At 47.1% G+C, this 21379-nt stretch overlaps 1 protein-coding gene across 2 annotated transcripts in view; it reads left to right on the top strand.

Annotated features, from left to right (window-relative positions):
* The window catches only part of LOC8036804 (ubiquitin carboxyl-terminal hydrolase 48), a 175417-nt gene that overhangs the window by 133259 nt on the left and 20779 nt on the right, over positions 1–21379 (top strand). Inside the window, exons 24-25 of one of the 2 annotated variants that reach the window (XM_040216159.3) lie at positions 15282–15547; positions 16497–16640. In XM_040216159.3, the coding sequence (XP_040072093.1) occupies positions 15282–15547; positions 16497–16640 (410 nt within the window). Of the gene's footprint in view, positions 1–9394; positions 9563–15281; positions 15548–16496; positions 16641–21379 lie in introns of those variants that run through there. The other variant, XM_040216160.3, reaches the window with a different exon arrangement.

Below are 21379 nucleotides of genomic sequence, written 5' to 3'. Positions count from 1 at the left end.
GTTGCACGTCAAAAGATCCCCAGGTGGTCCAAATTAATCCTCAGTCCTCCACTGGGGCGTGCCAGATGCCCGTCGTTGGTTTGGCACGTAAAACCCCCAAATTTGACTTTTACGAAAGGTGCTCCAAAACGACTTAGGCAAATCGCAACACTGGACTCGTCGCTAAAGGTGGGCGCTGTAATCGTATCTAGTCCTGTCTCGGTGTACGCGAGCGGTTTTCCCAACTGAGTGTGTTAGTGACGTTGATTCTACGGCACACGACGTGAACGATCGTTTAACCTCGAGAGGATAGAGAACCATCACCTACCTTTGTGATCGTTCGGACACATTTTACTCCTCAGAGCTCTTCCAATTCCGACCGATAAATGTTACCTCGGCCGTCTTGTTTACCAACAGTGAGCGCCGTGAAGCGGGAGCCACAGGTTTGCACGCCGCAGAACGTTTCAGATGTTTACTACGAGATCATGATGTAGCATACCCGAGACTGAGGTAAAAGCTGGGGAACTTAATCGAAGAAAAAAAGGCAGGAGAAAAAAACGTCTTAAACTCAGCTACTGCGTTTATTTCCTCAAAGCCTTATATATCCACAACCTAATCACCGACCACCGACGTCACAAAGTCAAGCTTTGTTATACAAACCTACCCACACTGGTCTTCACCCCAACCGTAAACGTTGACCTCAATCCCAAACTGAAAACTTGGGACCTTGAACAAAACAAACACACCGACCCACATCCCTTTCAGCCGAAATTTGAAAGGACTGTGCTTTATCTAAACGAGAACTGATATATCCTTCAACTGCCCGAAAAAATGACTAATCGCACGTTCACTTACAACTGTAAAAAAAAAAAAAAAAAAAAAAAGTTACATTTTAAAGAATTTCCGAGTTGCATCGAAGCATGTCATGGCTGATACAGTTGGTAACCGGACAAAAGTTCACCGGACAAAAGCTCACCGGACAGAAGCTTACCGGACAAAAGCTCACCCGTTTTTTCCCAGACCCGAACAAAAAGTCACCTCTTTTTTTTTTCTTTTTTTTTTTTGCTACCCGGGCGAAACACGGGCTATAATAAAGTGCGAACGCGATGAACATTGCACCATTTTTAGAAGAACTGGCATCTCATCCCATGCAAAGGATTACGTGTTATCACATCCATCGAGCCAGCACATCCACCGAGCCATTACATCCATCGATGGATGTAATGGCACGGCGGATATACTAGCTCGTTGGATGTGTTGACATGTGTATGGATGTAGCTGCTCGATGGATGTAGTTGCTCGTTCGATGTAGTTGCTCGATGGACGTAATTGCTCATCCTTCCTGTATACCGACTCTTAGCGTGCCATTACATCCATCGTGCTAACGCATCCATAGAATCCAAGATGGCCGCCATTGGGCTTCTTGGGTTATTCACATTCTTATGCGGAGGGCAAATTTGCCTGCTTCTTTTTCAGGGGTTGTGGTGACGTCAGAAGGCCGAGCTCTGACTGGTTCTGATTGAAGGATAGTGGGTAGACCTCAAGGCAGCTTGCTTTGAGGTCTACACACTATCCTTCATTCAGAGCCAATCAGAGCTCGGGGTCTTTCTGACGTCACCACAACCTCTGCGCAAAAAGCAGACGTCTTGATCTTCGCACAGGTTCGGGGCCCACAGGGAACAAACGGTAAGCCCCAGAACGTTAGTATATCACAATTAAATTCTATAAGACATTCAGATTTTTGTTTCTCAAAGCGAAATAAAAGGTGTGATTCTCTATACCGTCCTAATTCTACACTAAAATTTATATTTAGTTAATCTTGAAGGAGAAAAAATCAGTAACTAACATTTCATCACTCTGGAAACAACAAACAACGAGCTGACGCTGCGCGCTTGACTTTGGAGACGCGGAGGGCCGCAGAACGTGCACGACGCACAAAGGGTCCTTTTACTCGCTTTTGTACATTCAATATAGCGTATAACTCTTCAAAATAATCTGAACTATTATGCAGCATAGTTAAACAAAGAAATAAGCCTGCGTGATTGGTGGATGTAATCACACGCTTTTGGACGAGGTTGCTCGATGGATGTGACGGCGCGGTGGACGTAACGGCACGATGGATGTAACGGCATGATGGATGTAATGGCACGTTGGATGAACTGGCCAAAAGTGGATGTAAAGGCACGATGGACATGCTGGCACTATGGATGTACGGGCACGATGGATGTAAGGGCACGGAATTGGACGTATTTGCTCGATGGACGTAATGGCACGATGGATGTGTTGGCCCCAAGCCCATGCAAAGGTGTCGACAGATAAGCCATAACAGGCAGCGGAGCAACAATCTGGGACCAAAATTGAGGTCACTGAAACTGAGTGGAGCTGATAAGATCAAGCTTGCTTGACTCAATGTATGCCACCCACCTTTGTGCCACGCCCAAGTAACTTCGTGAACCGAAGTTTTTGAGCCCGAAGAGTGACCGAAGAAGCGAATCACCCTTTGTCGACCTCGCTTTTTCATTGTGCTTATGTGACGCTAAACCCGCACATAAAGGTTAGGCACAATGTCTCTTCGTTACCAATGCATGGGTTTGCTTGGGGTTCAGGTTAATATTTGAAGTGAATGGTTAGGAAAATTAAATTCATTCCGTCATTGAGCGTCGTAAATGTATTTGAAATCAAGGATTATATCAGGGTGTTGTGAAAAGGAAACTGAAGCAGAACTGTAATATACAAACCATTGAGTTGCGAAGTTTTAAAAATATTTTCAAGGAACGGGTGTGTGGCCTTTTGGACAGATGACCAATTTAGAAAGCTGTGCGGGAGTTTGGATAGGCTCGCGTCCCTTCCACCACAGCTTGTGCCCGAAGGACTAACCTACATCAGGGAAAAGTCTACCGGTGACATCGGCGACCTGCTGGACGACTTTGATTGCACGTATGTCAACGGCCCCTTCCGTTATGCTTCTGCTCCTTCTGCGGCGGCACCCAGAGCGAATTCTCCCCTTGCCTGACTGTGTGCCGACGACGACCGGAGTTTCCCCCGGAACGGTGGAATATATGCACGACGCCACTCTTAAAGGTCATACACCTGCGAAGGATGGAGTACCGGCTTCCAGAAGTTTTTCGGCCACGCCCATCCAAGCGTCGGGATGCTGATTGAATGCCCACAGGAAAATCAGGCGTTCATTGCCACGGCATTGACACAAGCCCGCAGAGGTGAACCCCCAGAGAAGCGCGGGTGCGAAAAACCACTCTGTGCTTGCAGAATCGCGTGAAAAATATTTTCGACGGATTACAGGTACACCCAGATCTACCAAAACTCCTGGAGCTAGTGGGGCACTGCATTCGCTTCTAACCAATGGATAAATAAACTTGTTTCTACTCTAAGCAACAAACCGTGCGTCTGTCAGGTTTAATTTATCGTTGCATTTTAGTGTCGCACGCATGCACCTAAGTTGTTCGCACACGTGTTAAGACCAACATGAAATTTTCTCCTGGTGAGCTTTTGTCCGGGTCTGCGAAAAAATGGGTGAGCTTTTGTCCGGGATTCAATACAGTTACCGATGGATTTGATACGAACTGTCTCTCCTTTGAGCCTCTTAGTGTTGCGCTCTCTGTGCACAATGTCAGTTTGCGACCAAAGTGCCGTACAATCGTTGCACTCACTAATGTGTTTAGCAATCTCTGAATTGGGCGCGTTTACTTTTACTTTTTTTTTTTTTTGTGCTCTACCAATTCATTATTTAAACACCTTGCAGTTTAACCCACATACTTGAAACCGCGCACTCCCGTGGTATTTCATAGACGAGATGTCGCTGCCGGTCAAACACGATCATCATCTTCGTTTAAACGGTTGTGCGAGCTTTACGATTCGCTAAAACGCGTCCCATTTTGCGTACGGTTTCACGGAACGAAGCAGCTGCACCGTTCAGAATTTCGGAGCCATGTGCTCCAAAAACGACTTGCTAAAACTCTCTATTACAATTTGGCGGCGAAGTGCTGCGCCATTTGCGCCAAATTGCATCATGAACTGAAGTTTGCTGCATCTATACCGCCAAAATGCCATATTAGCTAAGAATTCCGCCATACCTGTGCCGAGCGGGCTTGCACTTCACAGCGTCTCTATTTACCGTATAGTTTCTTAGGTCAGAGCACAGTCGAAGGCTCGAACAAATACAACCAGGAACACACGTACTAAAAGCGCAAGTTACAGGGCATTTGCTGCACTTCATTGGTCTAGCGTAGCCGATGAAAGAATTCGTATAGGAAGGTGATGAATGCCATGATGTCGCGCTTTGATGTTGTTTGGTTCCACTAGCTCGTATCGTCGGCTGCGCTTTGATTTGGGGTGAAACGAAGATTTCTCGTCAACTGCGCTGGCTGGTTGATGCGCTGCCTGGTTGATCGCCGACATCGCCTAACCTTCACCGCTTTGTACCGGAGTGCTAGGAGCAGCGGCTGACGCGGCGCGGTAGGCTCGGAAATTATGCTCACTACTATCACAGGTCTACCTTCTTTGGTCTTGATTTTAAGTTGACCTATCATTTTAAAAAAGTGTGTCGCGTATAAAAAACGCAAAAAAAAAGTGTAGAGCCCATCCACTTTACGTGAAGATGGAGGACCAGCGAAGCTGTTATCTTTACGACTAATATACATCTATATGATTGATTGCAATGAAGACACGTACACGACTTCGTTGTTTGTCTTTGTTTTCGATTGAGCCGGAGTCTCTTTATGTGCATCGCGGAAGCGCCGAGAAAAGAAGGTTAGATCTGTGCGTCCTGCCCTCAGCCTCGTCACGGCGCACTCTTAGCTGAGGTAAGTCGGTGACCGTAGATGATAACGAGGGATCAGGACCTCACTATCTAAGAATGCCAAGGAAGGCTGACTGACGCGGGTTGCCCCCTTTTTTTTATTTAGACTTACCACGACCAATCGGAACGAAGGAGCTCCGTTTAAACGGGAGTTTTTTGTTAACATTCATAGAGGCATTTTTTCTCCGGATCCTAGCACGTAACAGCTTCAATAACAGAAAGATGTTCAGCAGAGAGATATACCGCCGAATTCTCAAACCTCGCTTCAATAGAGGCGACCCTCCACTTCCTCAAGGAAGGCGCGAGGGCCGGCGCTGGCCAATCGCGACGACGGACAAGCAGCCTGGGCCGCCTATATCCGTCGTCGCGACTGGCCAGCGCCGGCCCTCGCGCCTTCATTGAGGAAGTCGAGGGGTGCCTCAATTGAAGCGAGGTTTGTGAATTCGGCGGTTAAGACTGCTTACGTGTACAAATGCGAAAGCATTCCTACACGCAGCGTATTCCTACGAGCAGCACGCCACGCCTTCCTATAGCACATGGCGCTGCGGCGCTGACATCACACTCCCCCACTGTGCAGGCGCGGCGAAGCATTGCGTTGTCGTGCTTTTCTTTGTCTTTTACTTCTGAAGCGCGTCCTCTTTGACCTTGAACGCACCCGCCGGCTTCCGTGACAAAACATCTACGTTGCTGTACTTTTTTTTAGGCGCGTTTGTTTTGATTTTGAGCGGCCGTGCCGGCTTCCGTGACAAAGCATCTGATATGACGCGCCGCGACCAATTTAGGTGCCGTTTTTCGCGGTTGCGGGTGGTTGGGTACCGTTTTTACGCAGTTACAGACGCCGTCGGCTCCGCTCCATGGGACAGTTAATGCTTTCGCAGTGTTTAAAAACGCGGGTTTATATTTGAAGAATTTCGGTAGTCAAGGTAGTTGCCGTGCAGCTGCCGATCGGAAGAGCAGCGTACTTTGACTCTACTCTGGTTCCAACGCCGCTAAAGAGCAGTGTCACATTTAAACCGCAAGTGTAGGCTTTCATAATATTTGTGAGAGGTTGTTTTCGCAGTTTATGATATCCAAATCTTGAGTTTGGCAGGTTCGTACAACAGGGGGTCTCTTTTTATTGATAGACATGTTAGCGGACATGCTGGCATTTTACAGATTTTATTTACTGGCTAAATATACTACCGAGTGTAAAAAAGGAGGGGAGTGAGGCTTTATCCCAACTGAAGTGTTGCACTATGATTAATTTTCCAACCATTTCTTCAAATATCTATTGTAAATGGAATCTACTCTGACCAGCATCTTATTTATAAAAGCAAATATCTGTTTCTTTTGCGCCGTTTCTATTCATATGACAAAAGGTAATCAGTAATATACTCCAGTATAAAAGAGGAACCCTGAGTCATTATCAGAGATAAACTTGTTTAACAATGCAATCGTTTTTTGTTTGTTTTTTTGTGATGTGTTAACAGATGTTGGCATCTGTTCCAAAAAGCGTCAGAGGCTGTTCGAAGCAAATATTTTTCCTGCTACAGAACCTGCTCCAAGAGGTCCAATGCCGTCTCCATCGCTGGTTTGGCAGTTGGCCAAATCTGCTGTCATCTACTGTGACGTCTTTTCGAAGTGATGCCTCGTCCTCTTTTCTACCTTTTTTTTTTTTTTGCATTTTATTGCGATTTGCGGTAGCTTTTGGCAGCTGGCCAACTCTGCTGTCTTCTACAATGCAGTTGTCTCGAAGTGACGCATCCCCTTCCTTTCTCCCATTTCTTGTTATTGTGGTTTCGTGTAGCTTATGGCAGCTGCCCAACTCTGCTAGCTTCTACTGTGCAGTCTTTTCCAAGCGACGCCTCGTTCTTTTTTCTACCTTATCTTTATTTTTGAAGTTTTTTTGAGCTTTTGGCAGTTGACCAGTTCCGCTGCCTTCTACTGTGCAGTTATGCCTCTTTTGCTGTTACAGTTTCCGGTAGCTTCTGGCAGCCAATCACCTCTACTATATTCTACTGCGCAGTCTTTTCGAAGCAACGTCCCATTCTTTCTACTATTTTTGTTATTGCGGTTTCCGGTAGCTTTTGGCAGATGGCCAACTCTGCTAGTTTTTACCGTGCAGTCTTTTCGAGGCGACGCCTCGTTCTCCAGAAATTTCGGTAGGGCGGATTCTGCTACCTTCCACTGTGACGTCTTGTTGAAGCTGTTAAAACGTCGCCTCATACCGTCCTTTGTGCCGGATTCTGGTCAGAATGTCCAACGAGACGAAATGTCCATCGAGTCAAAATGTCCAATAGGCCACGTGACACCCGAGTCAAAATGTCCATCGAGACGAAATGTCCAATCGGGTCAGAATGTTCATCGAGACAAAACGTCCATCGAGACGAAATGTCCAATCGGGTGAAAATGTCCATCGAGTTGAAATGTCCATCGAGACGAAATGCCCACTCGGGTCAGAATGTCCATCGAGTCGAAACGTCCATCGAGACGAAATGTCCAATCGGGTCAAAATATTCATCGAGTCAAAATGTCCATTGAGACGAACATTCAAAAGGGGTCAAAATGTCCACGTAAAAGTGCTCAATCTTGGTTGATTTACTACCCACCACCCTCGGTTTAACACATAAGGCGCTATTTTTTTTTTTTTTCTCTTTTGTGGGTTAAGGTCAGTGGAGATACGATTTTGTTCAAGGATTTCGCCCCACTGTCGGGGACACTTGGTCCGATCTTTCGGTGACCCCGTTTAACACAAAAGGCGCATCTCGGTACGACAAGAGTCGACCTGGTTTGCGCACGGTTTGCCTTATTTTTGCGTACGTCTGCGTTATTCAAGACATAAACTGTTCAGAACAAAATCTCGAGTCTCGCTACCTGAAGAAACAAGTTACAACAGCTTCTCGATTCGACACGTTCTTCTAGGATCTGGTGAGTGGAAAATTTGTTTCTTTTTTTTTCTAATAACCAAGACAATTGTTTTACCAACCAGTGCCTGCACTCAGAGATTATCAGTTGCCTGTGCACTGGTCAAACAGAAGTAGGGTATTAATTATGTCTTGTTGATTAGTGAAATGTTGCTTGAGTTCTGCGCGAATAATTAGTTTTCGAATGGTTCAATAAAAATGTTAATGTGATATATTCTTATTATCTGCAGATTCAACGAAAGGTACAGCGACGACATCAGATCAGCATTCATCGACTGCTTTCGTGTCGAAATGGAGCCCGGCTTCGGGGTCCCGTCGTTTGTGACGTCACATAAGCGCTCAAGTCGACCTGTGATTCAGTATCGAAGTAAACGATGGGAGAACGCTGTGCTCGAATTTTCTTACAAGTCAGCACACCCAAAGGATCCCGGCACAGTCTACTATAGGTGTATCGCCTCCTACCGCCTGAGTCAGCAAGTCGGACCAACTGAGAGGTGCCCAGTGGCTCACCTGACACTAAGAAACGGCGTGCTGGCCACAGATCCAGATCGGCCGTCGACATCCCACAGCTGCAACCCGTCTGGAGACTCCTATGCTTCCACCGTTCTCTCGAAACGCCTCATGTATGAAGTACGGACAAACGTCCGCAGCAGCCGAAAAAGACCGAGAGAAGCATTTGACGAAGCCGTCTCCCCTATTCCTGCAAGGTTTGCTGATCATGACGACACCGTTCCAGGGGAAATTCAAGCACAACTCAACAGTGGCTACGGATTTTCTACCAAGCGACGGTGCCTTTCACGGAAGAGACACCACGCGGCGTTGAAAGAAAACGCTCTTGACGCCATTCTACCTGAGCTCCGTGTCACTACGGATTCGCAAGTGTTTCTTCAACTTGAAGACAAGACTCAAGGACGGCGGGCACTGGTCTTCTACGCCGAGAAGGACCTCGATGCCCTGGTGGGCGCAGAACAAGTTCTGGGCGTCGGGAACTACAATTACAACCCCCCGGAGTTTCACTGCCCAGGGCAGTTCTACACCCTCCACACCTTTATCAAAGGGGAAGCACACCCTGTGCTTTACGCACTGATGCAAGCCTGTGATGTGCAAGCATACGAAGTCGTGTTTCGGTGCCTGCAGGCATCAATGGAGCGAAGATTCGGACACATTGGCACATTATCAACGACGGCTACGTGGGTGTTCGATTACGAGTCCGCAGCAATTCAAGCTGCAATCAACGTGTTCAGGACATCTTCAGGACGGCCATAGGTTAATTATTTACATTTTCATAGAGCGGGGCACACTCCCAATTCTCACGTTTTGTGTAGTGTTGCATAGGGTGAACTTGAGAAATATTGAGCTGCCACTTATCGAAGCATTGAGCACGTGCCATTGCTCATTAGACGTGGAGTAGCATGCATATCACTTTGAATAATCAATAATTCTCAAAAACAATTCATCGTGCTCCTTGAAGTCTCTGAAATGAGACTTCTGAAATAGCAAGTGACGAGCGCCCACACACAAAACTAAAATGCATATTTAGGACAATGCGTCATTCATTCTCTAGTACAATCATGCTTTACTCTCGAGTTGAGTAGATGAAAATGTGAATTTTTTTAAGTTGGTATACAAAAACGGGGCGAGCTGTTTGCCTAATTAACATCCTTCCTTACAATCTACGTTTTTTGCATCGCAACAGATCCGAGGGTGCGCCTTCCACTTTGCAAAGGCTATTAACGCAAGGCGGGACGAGCTGGGCCTCCAGACACTGTGCAGGGATAACCCTGCAGTCCACGCGTGGTTCACCAGAGTGAGGCACCTCCCCTTCGTTCCGGACGCCTTTCGCTTAGAATTGGCCAGCGACCTGCTCTCAGACAAGCCAAGCCTTCAGCCGCTCAACGCTGTGCGCCTGGACCAATTCGAGACGTACTTCAGAGGGTTTTGGCTTACCAACAGCCTGCTCAAGGACATCTGGGGGCAATTCGGCAACCGAGGTGCCAGGACAACCAAGAACGTGGAGGGATGGCACAACTGTCTGCATAGCCGCCTGCCAAGTAGACATCCCGACCTGGCAGAGTTTCTGCAATTCCTGAAGTCGGCTCAGCATGCAGCGCAAAACAGGATTCAAGCGCTACTGTTTGACCCTCTGGCCGTGGCTCAGCCGCAATCCCACGTCATCCAAACCAGGAACAACAAATTGCACCAAGAAATGGACGCCTTTGCATCTTTCATCAGCTCTCACCCGCCCACGTTTGTTGATGTCCGGAATTACATCGACAGAGTTGCCAGCAGTGGCGCGCTCCCAGTCTCACATTGAACTGACTAACGGCGCTTGAAAAGGCGACACTATTTTTGCATGTGGAATAAACAGACTTGTATTGAACCAAGTATCATTTTTTAATCCGTTCCATGCTGTATACACGCTGTATGGCTTTTAAGAATGCTTATTATAAAAGTTCTTGCAACCCTGTTTAATGTTGCTTATATAAAGTATGATCGAGTCAGATATGGAATAGAAACGCGCGAAAAACTGCGGGAAGCACAGAATGCGCCGACCCCTGTCCAAGGCCTTCTGACTAATGCCACTAGCTGTGACTTTAATTATAACGAGGGTGCAGTCATCTGTCCCCTTTATCGAGGGAAGGAAGCTAGGATGGCAGCGAACAAAGTAATATGCGATGCCGAATCTGAAGCATGCTGGGTTTCTTCGTACACACTGCGTATTCATGTGATCGCCCTATCCGGTGGAAAGATTCGGGGTGGACGACTAAACTAAGGTAATGACGAATGCACGTGCAATAAGTAATTTCTTCTTGAGTCTCGTTTTAAACGCTTCTGCTGCAAACGTCCGCATGTGAACCTCGTGGACCTGGGCACGAAGCGCCCTTCTTGGTTTTTATGCATTAAAATGGGCTCAATATAAGATAACATTGTAGAGGCAAAAAGATACAGACGAAAAAGAAGACATAAAACACAACCTTTCTTTTTTTCTTTTTCGTTCGTGTCTTTTTGCGTTTTTCATTCCTTTTAGTCCTGAACCAACTACCTAATCCAAAAAAATAGTCAGAGTGCAGGCGAGCTGGTGTAAGTTGAACATGATTGTAAACCTGAGACTGGGGCAGGAAGAGAACACAACAGAAGGTAGTAAAAGAGGAGGCAACGTCTCACGCTGCCTCCTCTTCTACTACCTTCTGTTGTGTTCTCTTCCTGCCCCAGTCTCAGGTTTACAATCATGTTCAACCTAATCCAAAGTTTTAGTTAGCGCTATTTTATCTTTGCTTCAATCACCTTATCCTAATTACAAAATCTACTATTGCATTTGCTGCCGTTATTCATCACGTTTAATTATATTGCCTTAGGTGGTCTCCTAATTTGCAGGTTAAGAAAGGGAACCCTGTTTTAAGCATCGCAAAAATAATCTGGATATCGCAGTCAGCACCAACCCCGCCAGTACATAGCTCCAGCGGCTGGAGCAATTAACCCAATTTTTCGGAACATAGCGTAGTCTGATTCATTTAAGGCAATGCTTAGAAATTTTCAGTGCTGAAACGGTGGTCAACAGAGCCCGCGAATACATGAAGATGAATAGCGTCCGTCACCGGGAACGGGCCCCATTTGTTTATTAAGAAAAAAAGAAAATCACCCCCCCCCCCCCACACACACACACACACACACACACACTTTTTAACCAGAGCACAAATCTGAAATTTGACATTTTCTTTCAACCGCCAGGGTTACATTTTAGCGGACTTTCAACGTCCGCAACGTATATCAGTTTTTTTTTTTTTTTTTTTTTGCGATTAGAAGTATTTTGTTTTTTCCAAAAAAATGTTTGTCAGATTTCTTTAAGTCATCACACTACTACCGCTTCAGCGAAAACCCGGGGCGCGTGTAAGTATTCGGAATTCTAAAGACGTCCGTCTCAGCATTATGCAGTGCCAGAGTCTGGGCCAACGATACAAAGAGGTCAAAATGTCTATTGGGTGAGAATGTCCACCGATTCTAAATGTCCAATTGGGTCAAAATGTTCAAAGAGTCAAAATGTCCAACGAGACGAAATGCCCGATCGGGTCGAAATATCCAAAGAGTCAAAATGTCCAACGACGAAATGTCCAATCGGGTCAAAATGTCCAAAGAGTCAAAATGTCCAACGAGACGAAATGTCCAAGCAGGTCAAAATGTCCAACGAGACGAAATGTCCACCGAGACGAAATGTCCAATATTGGACATTCTGACCGGTTGTACATTTCGTCTCGTTGGACATTTTGACGTGGAATCCTTTGTGCCCTCTTGTTGAAACGTCGCCTCGTTCTTTTTTGTAATTCCGGTTTTCAGGAGCACCTCGTTATCATTTCTATCTCATCATTACTCTTGTAGTTTTCATGAGCTTTCTGCAGTTGGCCAGTTCTGCTACCTTCAACTGTGCCATTATCTTCAAGCGTCGCACCGTTCTCCCTTCTGCCTCTTTTGTTGTTACGGTGTCCGGTATCTTCGTTCTTTCTACTTTGTGTTATTGCGGTTTCCGGTATCTTTTGGCAGCTGGCCAACTCTGGTAGCTTCTACTGTGTAGTATTTTAAAGCTTCGCCTGTTCCCCTTTCTACCTCTTTTTATTTTGCGGTTTTTCAGGGCTCTTGGCAGTTGGCCAGCTATGCTACTTGCTGTGCGGTCGCGTTGAAGCGTCCCCTCGTTTTTTCTTTCTATGCCTCTCTTAATTGTTATTACGATTTCCCAGCTTTTGTCACCTGGCCAACTTTGCTAGTTTTTACTGTGCAGTCTTTTCAAAACGTCGCCTCCTTCAGCTTTCTACGTTCTTCTATTTTTGCGGTTTTCCGGGGCTTTTGTTGGTTTGCCAATTTCGCTACCTTTCATTGTGCGATCTTGTCTCGTTTGAGCCTCCACGTCCTGTCTACCTCTTTTTTACATCTTTTGGTAGCTGGCCAAATCTGTGAGCTTCTAAACGTGCAAACCTTTCGAAGCAGTTTCTCATTTTTTCTACCTCTAATTCTGCGGTTTTCCGGGGCTTTTGGCAGAGCCAATTTCGTTACCTTCTGCTGTGCTTACCTGCTGAAGCGTCACCGCATTCTTTTTACCTCTTTTTTTCTTCATTGCTGGTTTGGACAGCTGCCAGAAACCGCAGCTTTTGGCAGCTTTTATGCTTAGCATAGACGACTGCAAGCAAGGTGACTGGTTGCCGCCATGTCTCTGCTCGGGGGGAAAAGCCTGTGCAAGTGCAAGCTTGCCAAAGCCATGTTCACGCGTAAGCTGCACGTGCCTTCACTCATGGGGCACAAGTCAGCTGCCATGCCTGCAATTGTCTATGCAATGCTTTCAAAGCTAGTGGCGCAAGCGAAGGGTTAATCTATGGCAACGTTATCTATGGTTTCGTTTGCCCGAGAATTTGCACATATGAACTGTGAAATAAAGCCCATGCTCACTCTAGCAGCTTTGACAGCGTTGTACAACAATTGCAAGCTTGGTGCCCCATGCGTGCAATCACGTTCAGCTTACGGGTGAACATAAGTTCAGCAAGATTACAATTGCACAGGCTTGTCCGCACAAGCGGAGATTGAAAGTGTCGCTGTGACCGGCCTTACGCAATTGGCCGAATGCTGACTTTGACATCAGCAAATATTTCTCATCGTCGGATATAAGAGGAATGTAAGAACTTTAATTTTGACGGTATTGGTGGTGTTGCTTTGAGAGTGCAATGACTTCAAGCTTTCACCATGCTCATTACAACTCACATCAAACTTGTTGTTCACTTGTTGCATTAAAAAAGAAGAGAAAATTTACTGGAAGATTCATTGGTGGATTCTTAGGGAATGCGTTAGAATGACCCTTGGAAACGCCACACATGTCCTTCTTTGGGAAATGCTAACACTGACCCCTTCACTTTTCTTTTTTGGCTTTTTCTTCTACTTTCTCTATTTTTCGCTGCCTCTTTTAGGCCTTGTTGCGGGTCAGTGTTAGTGTTTCCTAAAGGGGAAAAGATTCCCTAAGCATCCACCAATGGATCTTTTTGTAATTTTTTCACTCATTTTCTGTACTCTTCCTGTCAGAGTATGTTAATTGATGCCCTTGGATATGGTCATCCATATCACTTGTGGAAAAACGTTCTGCCTTTCCACTTTCGTGAAGAAGGAAGACCAGCGGAGCTGTACTCGATACACTGTGTGCTTCTTCTTCGTTGTCTTTTGTTTTTCGCGCTGTTTCCTACGGTGAATTCCCACCAACGCGCCCAACTATCCATTCTTTTATTCTGGAAAGGTTGGCGCCATCTACGAGCGACGGCGGCAACCATACCGGTTGTGTGCTTGCCGCCGTCGCTTATAGATAGCGGTAGCTGTCCAGGTAGGTTTGTGTCGACATATACGGACACGATCTTGAGGAACCTAGCTCTTAACAGCTCCGCTGTAAAAAACACATCACAGACCACACCACTACTCCGGAAACCCAGAGCGACGAACAACCGGCGACAACAGAGTGGCAACTGAGCATGTTCGCATTCCACCATGCCACAGCGCAATACCCCTAAATCACGTGGCGTCATCAGAGAAGGCCAACCAACGTTGGGCACAGAGTGAGCATGACGATTGCGTCAACGTTCGGCTCAAGCTTTACTCGAAGCCAAGCGCTGACGCAGCACGCATGTCCAATCCGTGTCCTGCGTTGGCTTTTTCTGTTGATTCCATCTCATTCAGCACTAGAGCTTTGTTGTCTAGGAGGTGTTGCACGGCGCCTACTCCTCTCTGACTCGGCGCCAGCTGTGCGCATGACTTCGACAAAAAACGGAAGGGCTTGTTTTGACGAAAAACCGACGGTGTCTGTCAGTTTCTCAGGGCCGGGGAGGGAGGGAGAGGTTGACGCGTGCTGACGTCAGCGCTTCGGACCAATGGGAGCGTCGCATGAGTCACCCTTTCCCCCTCCTTCTCCCTCTCTCCTTGGCGCTGACAAACGAAAGACACCGCCAGGTTTACGTAAAAACAAGCGTTCTAATGCTGACGTATTACAAGCAGCTCTGCTTAGTCTTAAGGCCCGTTCACACTCTTGCGATCTCTTAAACCTGGGTTCCTTAAAACTTGTTAAACCAGAAAACACACTGGCGCCATCTATTGGGAAGCAGTGTAAACTCGGCGGCCCGACATATTTTTTTTTTATTTCTCGAGAATTATCCTTTCTTTCTTGGCTCGAAAAACTTTTGACAATGTTATAAACGAGCCTTTCTATGGGTATTACGCACATTTGACTTCGAAAATCCCGCAAAACCTTCGCTCTTGTGAAATGCAGTTCCAGGGTCACCGCATAGATGGCGCCACAATGTCAGTATGTTCCCTCATTCTAAAAACATTTAAGAAGTTGTAAGAGATCTCGTCTCTACTGGTCGTACTCGGTCGCAAGAGTGTGAACGGGCCTTAACGATCAGACCGCCATTTGCAGATTTGCGGCGTCTTAGCAGACTCTGCTGCCATCCGAAGGCACGCTTCGGACGACAGAAAATTCGAGTTAGCTTCGCTAAAATTGCACATGTACGGCTGTCCTGGTCAAGACGGTCCTACAAGATGCTTTCGTGGGGTCTTGCCCGCAGAGCCGTGCGAGCCGTGCCGGGCGTCAGCCCAGCTCGAGCGGTCCTGCAGCCAGAAGGGCCTGGTGTTTGTGCGGCGCGTGAGCAGCAGCGAGCTGGAGCACGACCAGACCAAGAAACCCCGGCTGGACGGCGACGAGTCTGCGGCGCCGACCCCGGCCGAGGAGTCCTTCGTGCCCCGCCGCTGCAGTGCCCGGCGCCGACCCCGCAGGGGCGAGAGAGAGATCCACATTGCGGCCTCCCAGACCCTGCTCGACCTCAAAGTCCAGGTGCGGCAAGTTGCGCCTCGAGTGTCAGACCGAGCAACGCATGCAAACGCTTGACCCTACCGTCCGTTTCACCTTACGATGGACCGCAGCGAACGCTATGAACCATCGGAGCCAATCGGATGCCGTGTCAGTGTCACGTGACCTCCGGGGTGAGCGCAGCGACACGCTTAGTCACATGATCCGTTCTCAGCCTTTGAAGGGCAGAGCTTCGTAGAGGCTCTGTAGCGTCAGCTGTGATCCATCGCAAGGTGGAACGGAATCATTTGCAACGTAAGAAGTTCGGGAGAGACTCATCCGTCAAAAGAACAACGCTCAGTTCCATGTTCGGTGCACCTACTCGTATAGGCCGCCTTAGGCGGCGCTTCGTTTTTCTGGGCGCCAGGTTTGGAAAATCGGGTACTGACGGCTGCTCCTCTCTTGTGGTGACATCAAAAAAGTGGTGTGTTTGTATACCGTTTATACCGAGGGGCGCAGTGATAGATCTGGATCTTCGAGGATGGAACCTCCCCTGCCGTTCTTACGATACAACAGACTGTAGTCATAAATGGATAAGAACCAAGAAAGGCCATGGGAGATTGTCAGCAACGAAGTGCAGGCGTAGCTGACGTCGTAGCGCGTGCAGCCAATGGCTTTGCACCGCACGGATAAAAGAGGGGGGAGGGAGGGAGAGGGAGGGGGGGGGGGGGGCAGGAAGGAAGCTGTGCGCTACCACTTCCCTCTCCCCCTTTCCGCTTGCGTAGGCATGCGGGTTCGCAGTCGGGTAAGAACTGCGTATTAGTGCAATCGCACCTCATTGCATTTGACGGAATGTCTAAGCCGGGCGATTTTGTCTTTAGTGAGGTGTAAATATGCTTCTGTTCCACCACTTTTGCATCACTTTTTGTGTGTGTGTGTGTTTGGGTTGTGCCTTTGACGTGGCCTGCAAGGTGCCCCGATCGTGCTTGGACAGGTGATGCGGGCGTTCTCGGTGGCACCCTTCGACCAGCACTTGGCTCTGGAGGAAGACGACGGGCGGAGCGTGACGCCACTCACGGAGAACGCGGCCACCCTCGCACAGCTAGGGGTGGTGCCGGGATCCATGCTCGTGCTCAAGGTAGGGACCGCCGTTCTTCCTTCGTCCATGTTTCTGGGGCAAGAAAGAGCGTCTTTAGGAGGGACCGTCCTGGTGAAAAGCAATATGAAAACAAAACAACTAACTTTGTATTTTTGTGAAACAAAAAAAGTACACTTAACACCTATTTTTCGCGGACGTTCGATATCTTAATTATTGTTTTTACACGCTTTTAATTATGTACAAAACGAGCGTGTTGGTAACAGTAATTGAAACATTAGGAAGATACATAGAAAGGGGGGTCGGACAACGTCCTCCCTTCCTATGTATCTTCCTCTTGTTTAATTACGCTTTTAATATACCTAATAATTTAGAGGTGTGGTCCGCGCATCGACAGTTTGCCAAGTGAGGTGTGCTTTCTGAATGTATGTGGTTAAATGTTGTTAGTAAACTAAGAATAAGTCTTAAGTATACTTTGCAAAGTGTTTCATAGAAATGGAAACTTCGTCTAAGCTCGCGTTGCCTTCGCTAATACTTTGGAGCGTCTACTGAATTTTTAACCGGTTGCCAGCTATCGAGTTGGTTAGCTGCTAACAGCTTTTACGACCACAACAAAAATTAAACAAGATGCAGGAGAGTGGGTGCCGTGGCGATTCGAAAAGACTTTGCCAAAACAGTTTTCGTGAGGAAGTGTGCCACACTTCCGCTGAAATAAGCTTAAACAATGCGACAAAGATAAAATAAAGCCCTTGAACAGCAGCGTGCGGCGCTACCACGCACGCGGCGATTGTGGAAAACGGTATTGCGACCGTTCGGCCTCGTCTGTGACTATACTTCACCGCCTTACACCGGTGTGATAGGAGCTGCAACCGATGCGGGGGCGCATCTGAGTTGCGCTCTATCGGCTCGGAAATTAGGCTCATTACGTTTTAGGGGCGAAGCTCCTTAGGGTCTAGCCTTGTCCGTCCGGCGTTCGTGCTCACATCGATATTGCTGGTGCTCGTGAGCTCACGAGCACGTGAGCACATGCTCACGTGCTCGTGTAGCGCAAAAAAGAAATGATAAAACAAATGTTTGCGCAGTCGACAGGATTCGAACCTGTGCGGGGAGACCCCAATGGGTTTCTAGTCCATCGCCTTAACCACTAGGCCACGACTGCGGGACGAGTAGGGTGCTCTGAGATGTGGTAGTAACTCAAGAGCTGGGGATGTCGTGGAGGAAACGTTGCATGTAGCCGCTCAACGTCTATGCAGGAGTGAGCGCTGCGGTCAAATGCTCAAATGCGTATATAACCACGTTCCATACCGCACATTCTCTTTCTGACATGGATGAAAACGAACGAAAGGCTCGGCATGCTGCGGCTCAGCGTCTACGCAGACAAGCACCACCAGAGCTTCGCCCCCTATCAACATCATTCAACACGTAGAAATGCAATCATTTTTTTTTTTTTTTTTTTTGGGGGGGGGGGGGGGGTCAACCGTCTTGGATTATGATTGTAGATCTACCGCTAACCTTAACAACCGACCTGTTCGAAAAAAGATACTTATATTGGAGTGTATAGTCAAGTTCCCGTGCAGTCGTCGATAGGTGGGGCACCGAGCTCCGACTCGATTTTGTGTTCAGCGCTGCTAAAGCAGTATTAACACGAAGCGAAAACCCGCGGTTGGATGTTCATGACGTCAGCAGCGGACACAACTCCCTCCTTATCCCCACCGTTCGGACGGACGAGGTACCGGCGTAAGGGATGTCAGTAAGAAGTTTTAGTAGATCGTTCTCATTGCTCCGATAACGATACCCCATACTCCGTCGCCGCCTTTGCGAATGCGTCTTATCGTTATCGGGGGTATCGGAGGTACCCGAACGATTTACTAAAACTTTCCAGTGTTAGTGGTCGAATATAGCAGTTTCTAATCTTAGCACCACCGCATTTAGCGACAAAATATCATTAAAAGCAAACTGATCCGCCGCCAAGACGGGAAAAGGGATATAAAGGGGATAGAAGGTATCTCCGCACACTGCCATTCTTTATCAGATATAATAGGCTGAAGGCAGACCAGATCTATTATTTCAAACTCCTGCAATGGATACAGATAAGCAGCCATAAGGACGAACTTTGGTCGGCAAGCCTTAACTTATCAGATAATTAGAACTTTAAGCAGAACAGATATAGACAGATTTTGATCAAGCGTTATATACTTTCAGGAAACATTGCAGAAAGATGCTGGTGTTAAACTACATTACATTTTCAATTGTGTAATGTGCTCCTCGGTTTAGGTTGTGTTCACCATATAGCTTATTCGAACCAATGTCCTTTTCGTGAACTGTTCATTTCGTTCTTTTCCTTTTCTTTTTCTTTTTTTTTTTTTTTTTTTTTTTTTTGTAAAATAGACTTATTTTTTTTAAAGTGATGCCTAGAAAACTTGATTCCAAAGATTTTGTGCATTTTGTTATATCTCGTAGTAGTGGCGTGACCGATGTTCTCTATGTCTGGTGTTGCTCCATATTTGTTCCATAGTTCTTCTAAAGCTATTCCATATTTATTCCGTAGTTTTATATTTGTTCAATAGTTGTTCCTTAGTTTGTAAACTATATATTGTGTTGCTGAACTGTAATGAGGGGGGGGGGGGGGGGGGGAGAGGGCCCGTCAGGCATCGTGCCTTTATCTCTGCCCTCCTACGCGTAAACGATTTGCAAACATATGAAGGGGGGAAGAAATGTGCTGTTTCGGAAATCATCGGTTCAGCAGGTTTTGTATACGAAAATACGTGATCACATGCTCAGGCGTGCACGGTCACTCCCTCGACCAAGGAAGCTAGATCTCGCTGACTCCATTGAGCTGTAGTGACTGGTTCCCCCAACGTCCCATAGGCCCTTTTCAGAAGTCCCTCAAGCAACACTGGCGGTCGCTATTCTTCAGGTGGCGCAAGCTGCTGCCCGTTATAAAGGGTGCAGCGGTTAGCATCCATCCATCCATCCATCGAGCACCGTAGCGTGAGATGAGATCCAAGTCCTTGCCGAATGCTGACACAACCCTCGTGTCCAATACATGCTCAGAGTGCATGCCCAAGCAATGGCAGTCTCGGATAATTGGCGCAGCAGCTACGAGAGGGCGCATACTTTTGAAAAGGTTCTAGTGTGGCAATTTCCTTATGCCCCCTATAGGTTCCTTTAAAGAGGCTTCTTTCCTCTCCCTCCCTATGCGGACATTGTTTCACCTTGGGAATCCTCGAACCCTGTTTTCTGCCAGGTGGTGCCCGGCGTCCCCTCTCTCCCTTGGTCGCGGGGTATGGCGTCTTTATCAGTGTGGTGGGCACTGGCGCCGTGGACAATTCTGTAGGAGCACCAGTGCAAGTTTTCGCAACGTTTGTGGGAGGTTGCTCTAGGGGATTATTTATACAAGCCTCGTATCCAATCAATGCGTCGAAGGACGTTCGGTGTCGGGTGCACCATCCAAGTGTGATGGTGTTGTGATCAGGTATATAGGGTGCTGTCCGCAGGCCTCGAATATTCTAGGTGATGTGACCTGCGTCCGTTCGCGTGGGAAATCCTGAGACACACGCGCGTCAAAACTGTCCGATCCGACGTACGAAACGTCGGGAAGATGCATGGCTACTCCGACTCCCCGGGCACGACAGTTCAAGACACATGCTTACGAGATATCAATCAAATATGACAAAGCTCACGACGCCGCGTCGTTCCATTAGGCTCCGCCCTGTTCCAATATGACTACAAGGAAGCTCAACAAAAAAAAAAAAAAAAAATCGGGAACGCATTGCTATCATGGCAGATGCCTGGAGTTGCAAAAAGCATAATATTAGCAATCTAATTACACATAATTAACTGATTAGCCTTTGAGTTGGTGAAAATAAGCATATAGATATGTATGGTTCTAATGAGAAACTTGCTGCCCGCACTTTCCACGTGCTTCAAGTCTACTTAAAATTGACTGATATAGGGGTTTTGAATGACGCTCAACAAGTTTTTGTAATTGGATTCGTATGTTTATTTCCGCAAATTATAAAATAAATTAGTCGAATTTCAGGTAACTAGTTTGCTCATTGGTATCGATTTTCGCAAACCCTGACCCCTGTCGTGACTGGCAATTTTTCCCGCAAAAAACTTGTTTTTTTATCTACTTTACCGTTGGCGATTTTGGAAAGCCTTCTCAGAAACACCCGGTGTTTATACTTCTTTTCTATCCATCCGTAGTGCGGAACTTCGCTCACCCAGTTGCGAACAAGTACCTCCATCCCACGAATTGTAACGCTTATAGATAAGATCGAGCACAGGCTGTCTCATCTACATTTTTAATAGCTTGATTTTATATATATATATGTCACCGCCTTCGTATGAATTAGCCCATCAGAAGGCACCACCGAAAGATCTCGTCGCCGATAGGGTGGAATAAATAGAGGAGCTAATTCCGAAACGGGCCGGAAAAAAACGAGCTCAAAGTTTAATCGAAAGAGTATATTATTAGTGGCAGGTTTAACCTTGTGAACTTTCGAGGTGTAACTCCGTTCCTGCAAAAAAAACTAGAATATCTTTGACATTTTCAGCGACAAGCGTCGAGCACCTGAAAGTAGACATTGAAGAGATTGAGCAACTCAGATCAAATACACATCTAGGTTATAGACCCTTCCCCCGGCAAATGCCGAGCGCTCCGCGCTATCAGTCGTCGAGCGGTTGGCCATCGTGAGCGATCGGTCACGTGGTCCACCCCAGTAAGACGCGCTGCGGAGCAAATCGAGCGCAACGCTCCCAGCGTCACCGCTTTCAGA

The sequence above is a fragment of the Ixodes scapularis genome, unplaced genomic scaffold (assembly GCF_016920785.2).
Source record: "Ixodes scapularis isolate PalLabHiFi unplaced genomic scaffold, ASM1692078v2 PGA_scaffold1__304_contigs__length_218370807, whole genome shotgun sequence".
Classification (NCBI taxonomy): domain Eukaryota; kingdom Metazoa; phylum Arthropoda; class Arachnida; order Ixodida; family Ixodidae; genus Ixodes; species Ixodes scapularis.
This window is presented reverse-complemented; position numbering and strand designations above follow the sequence as displayed.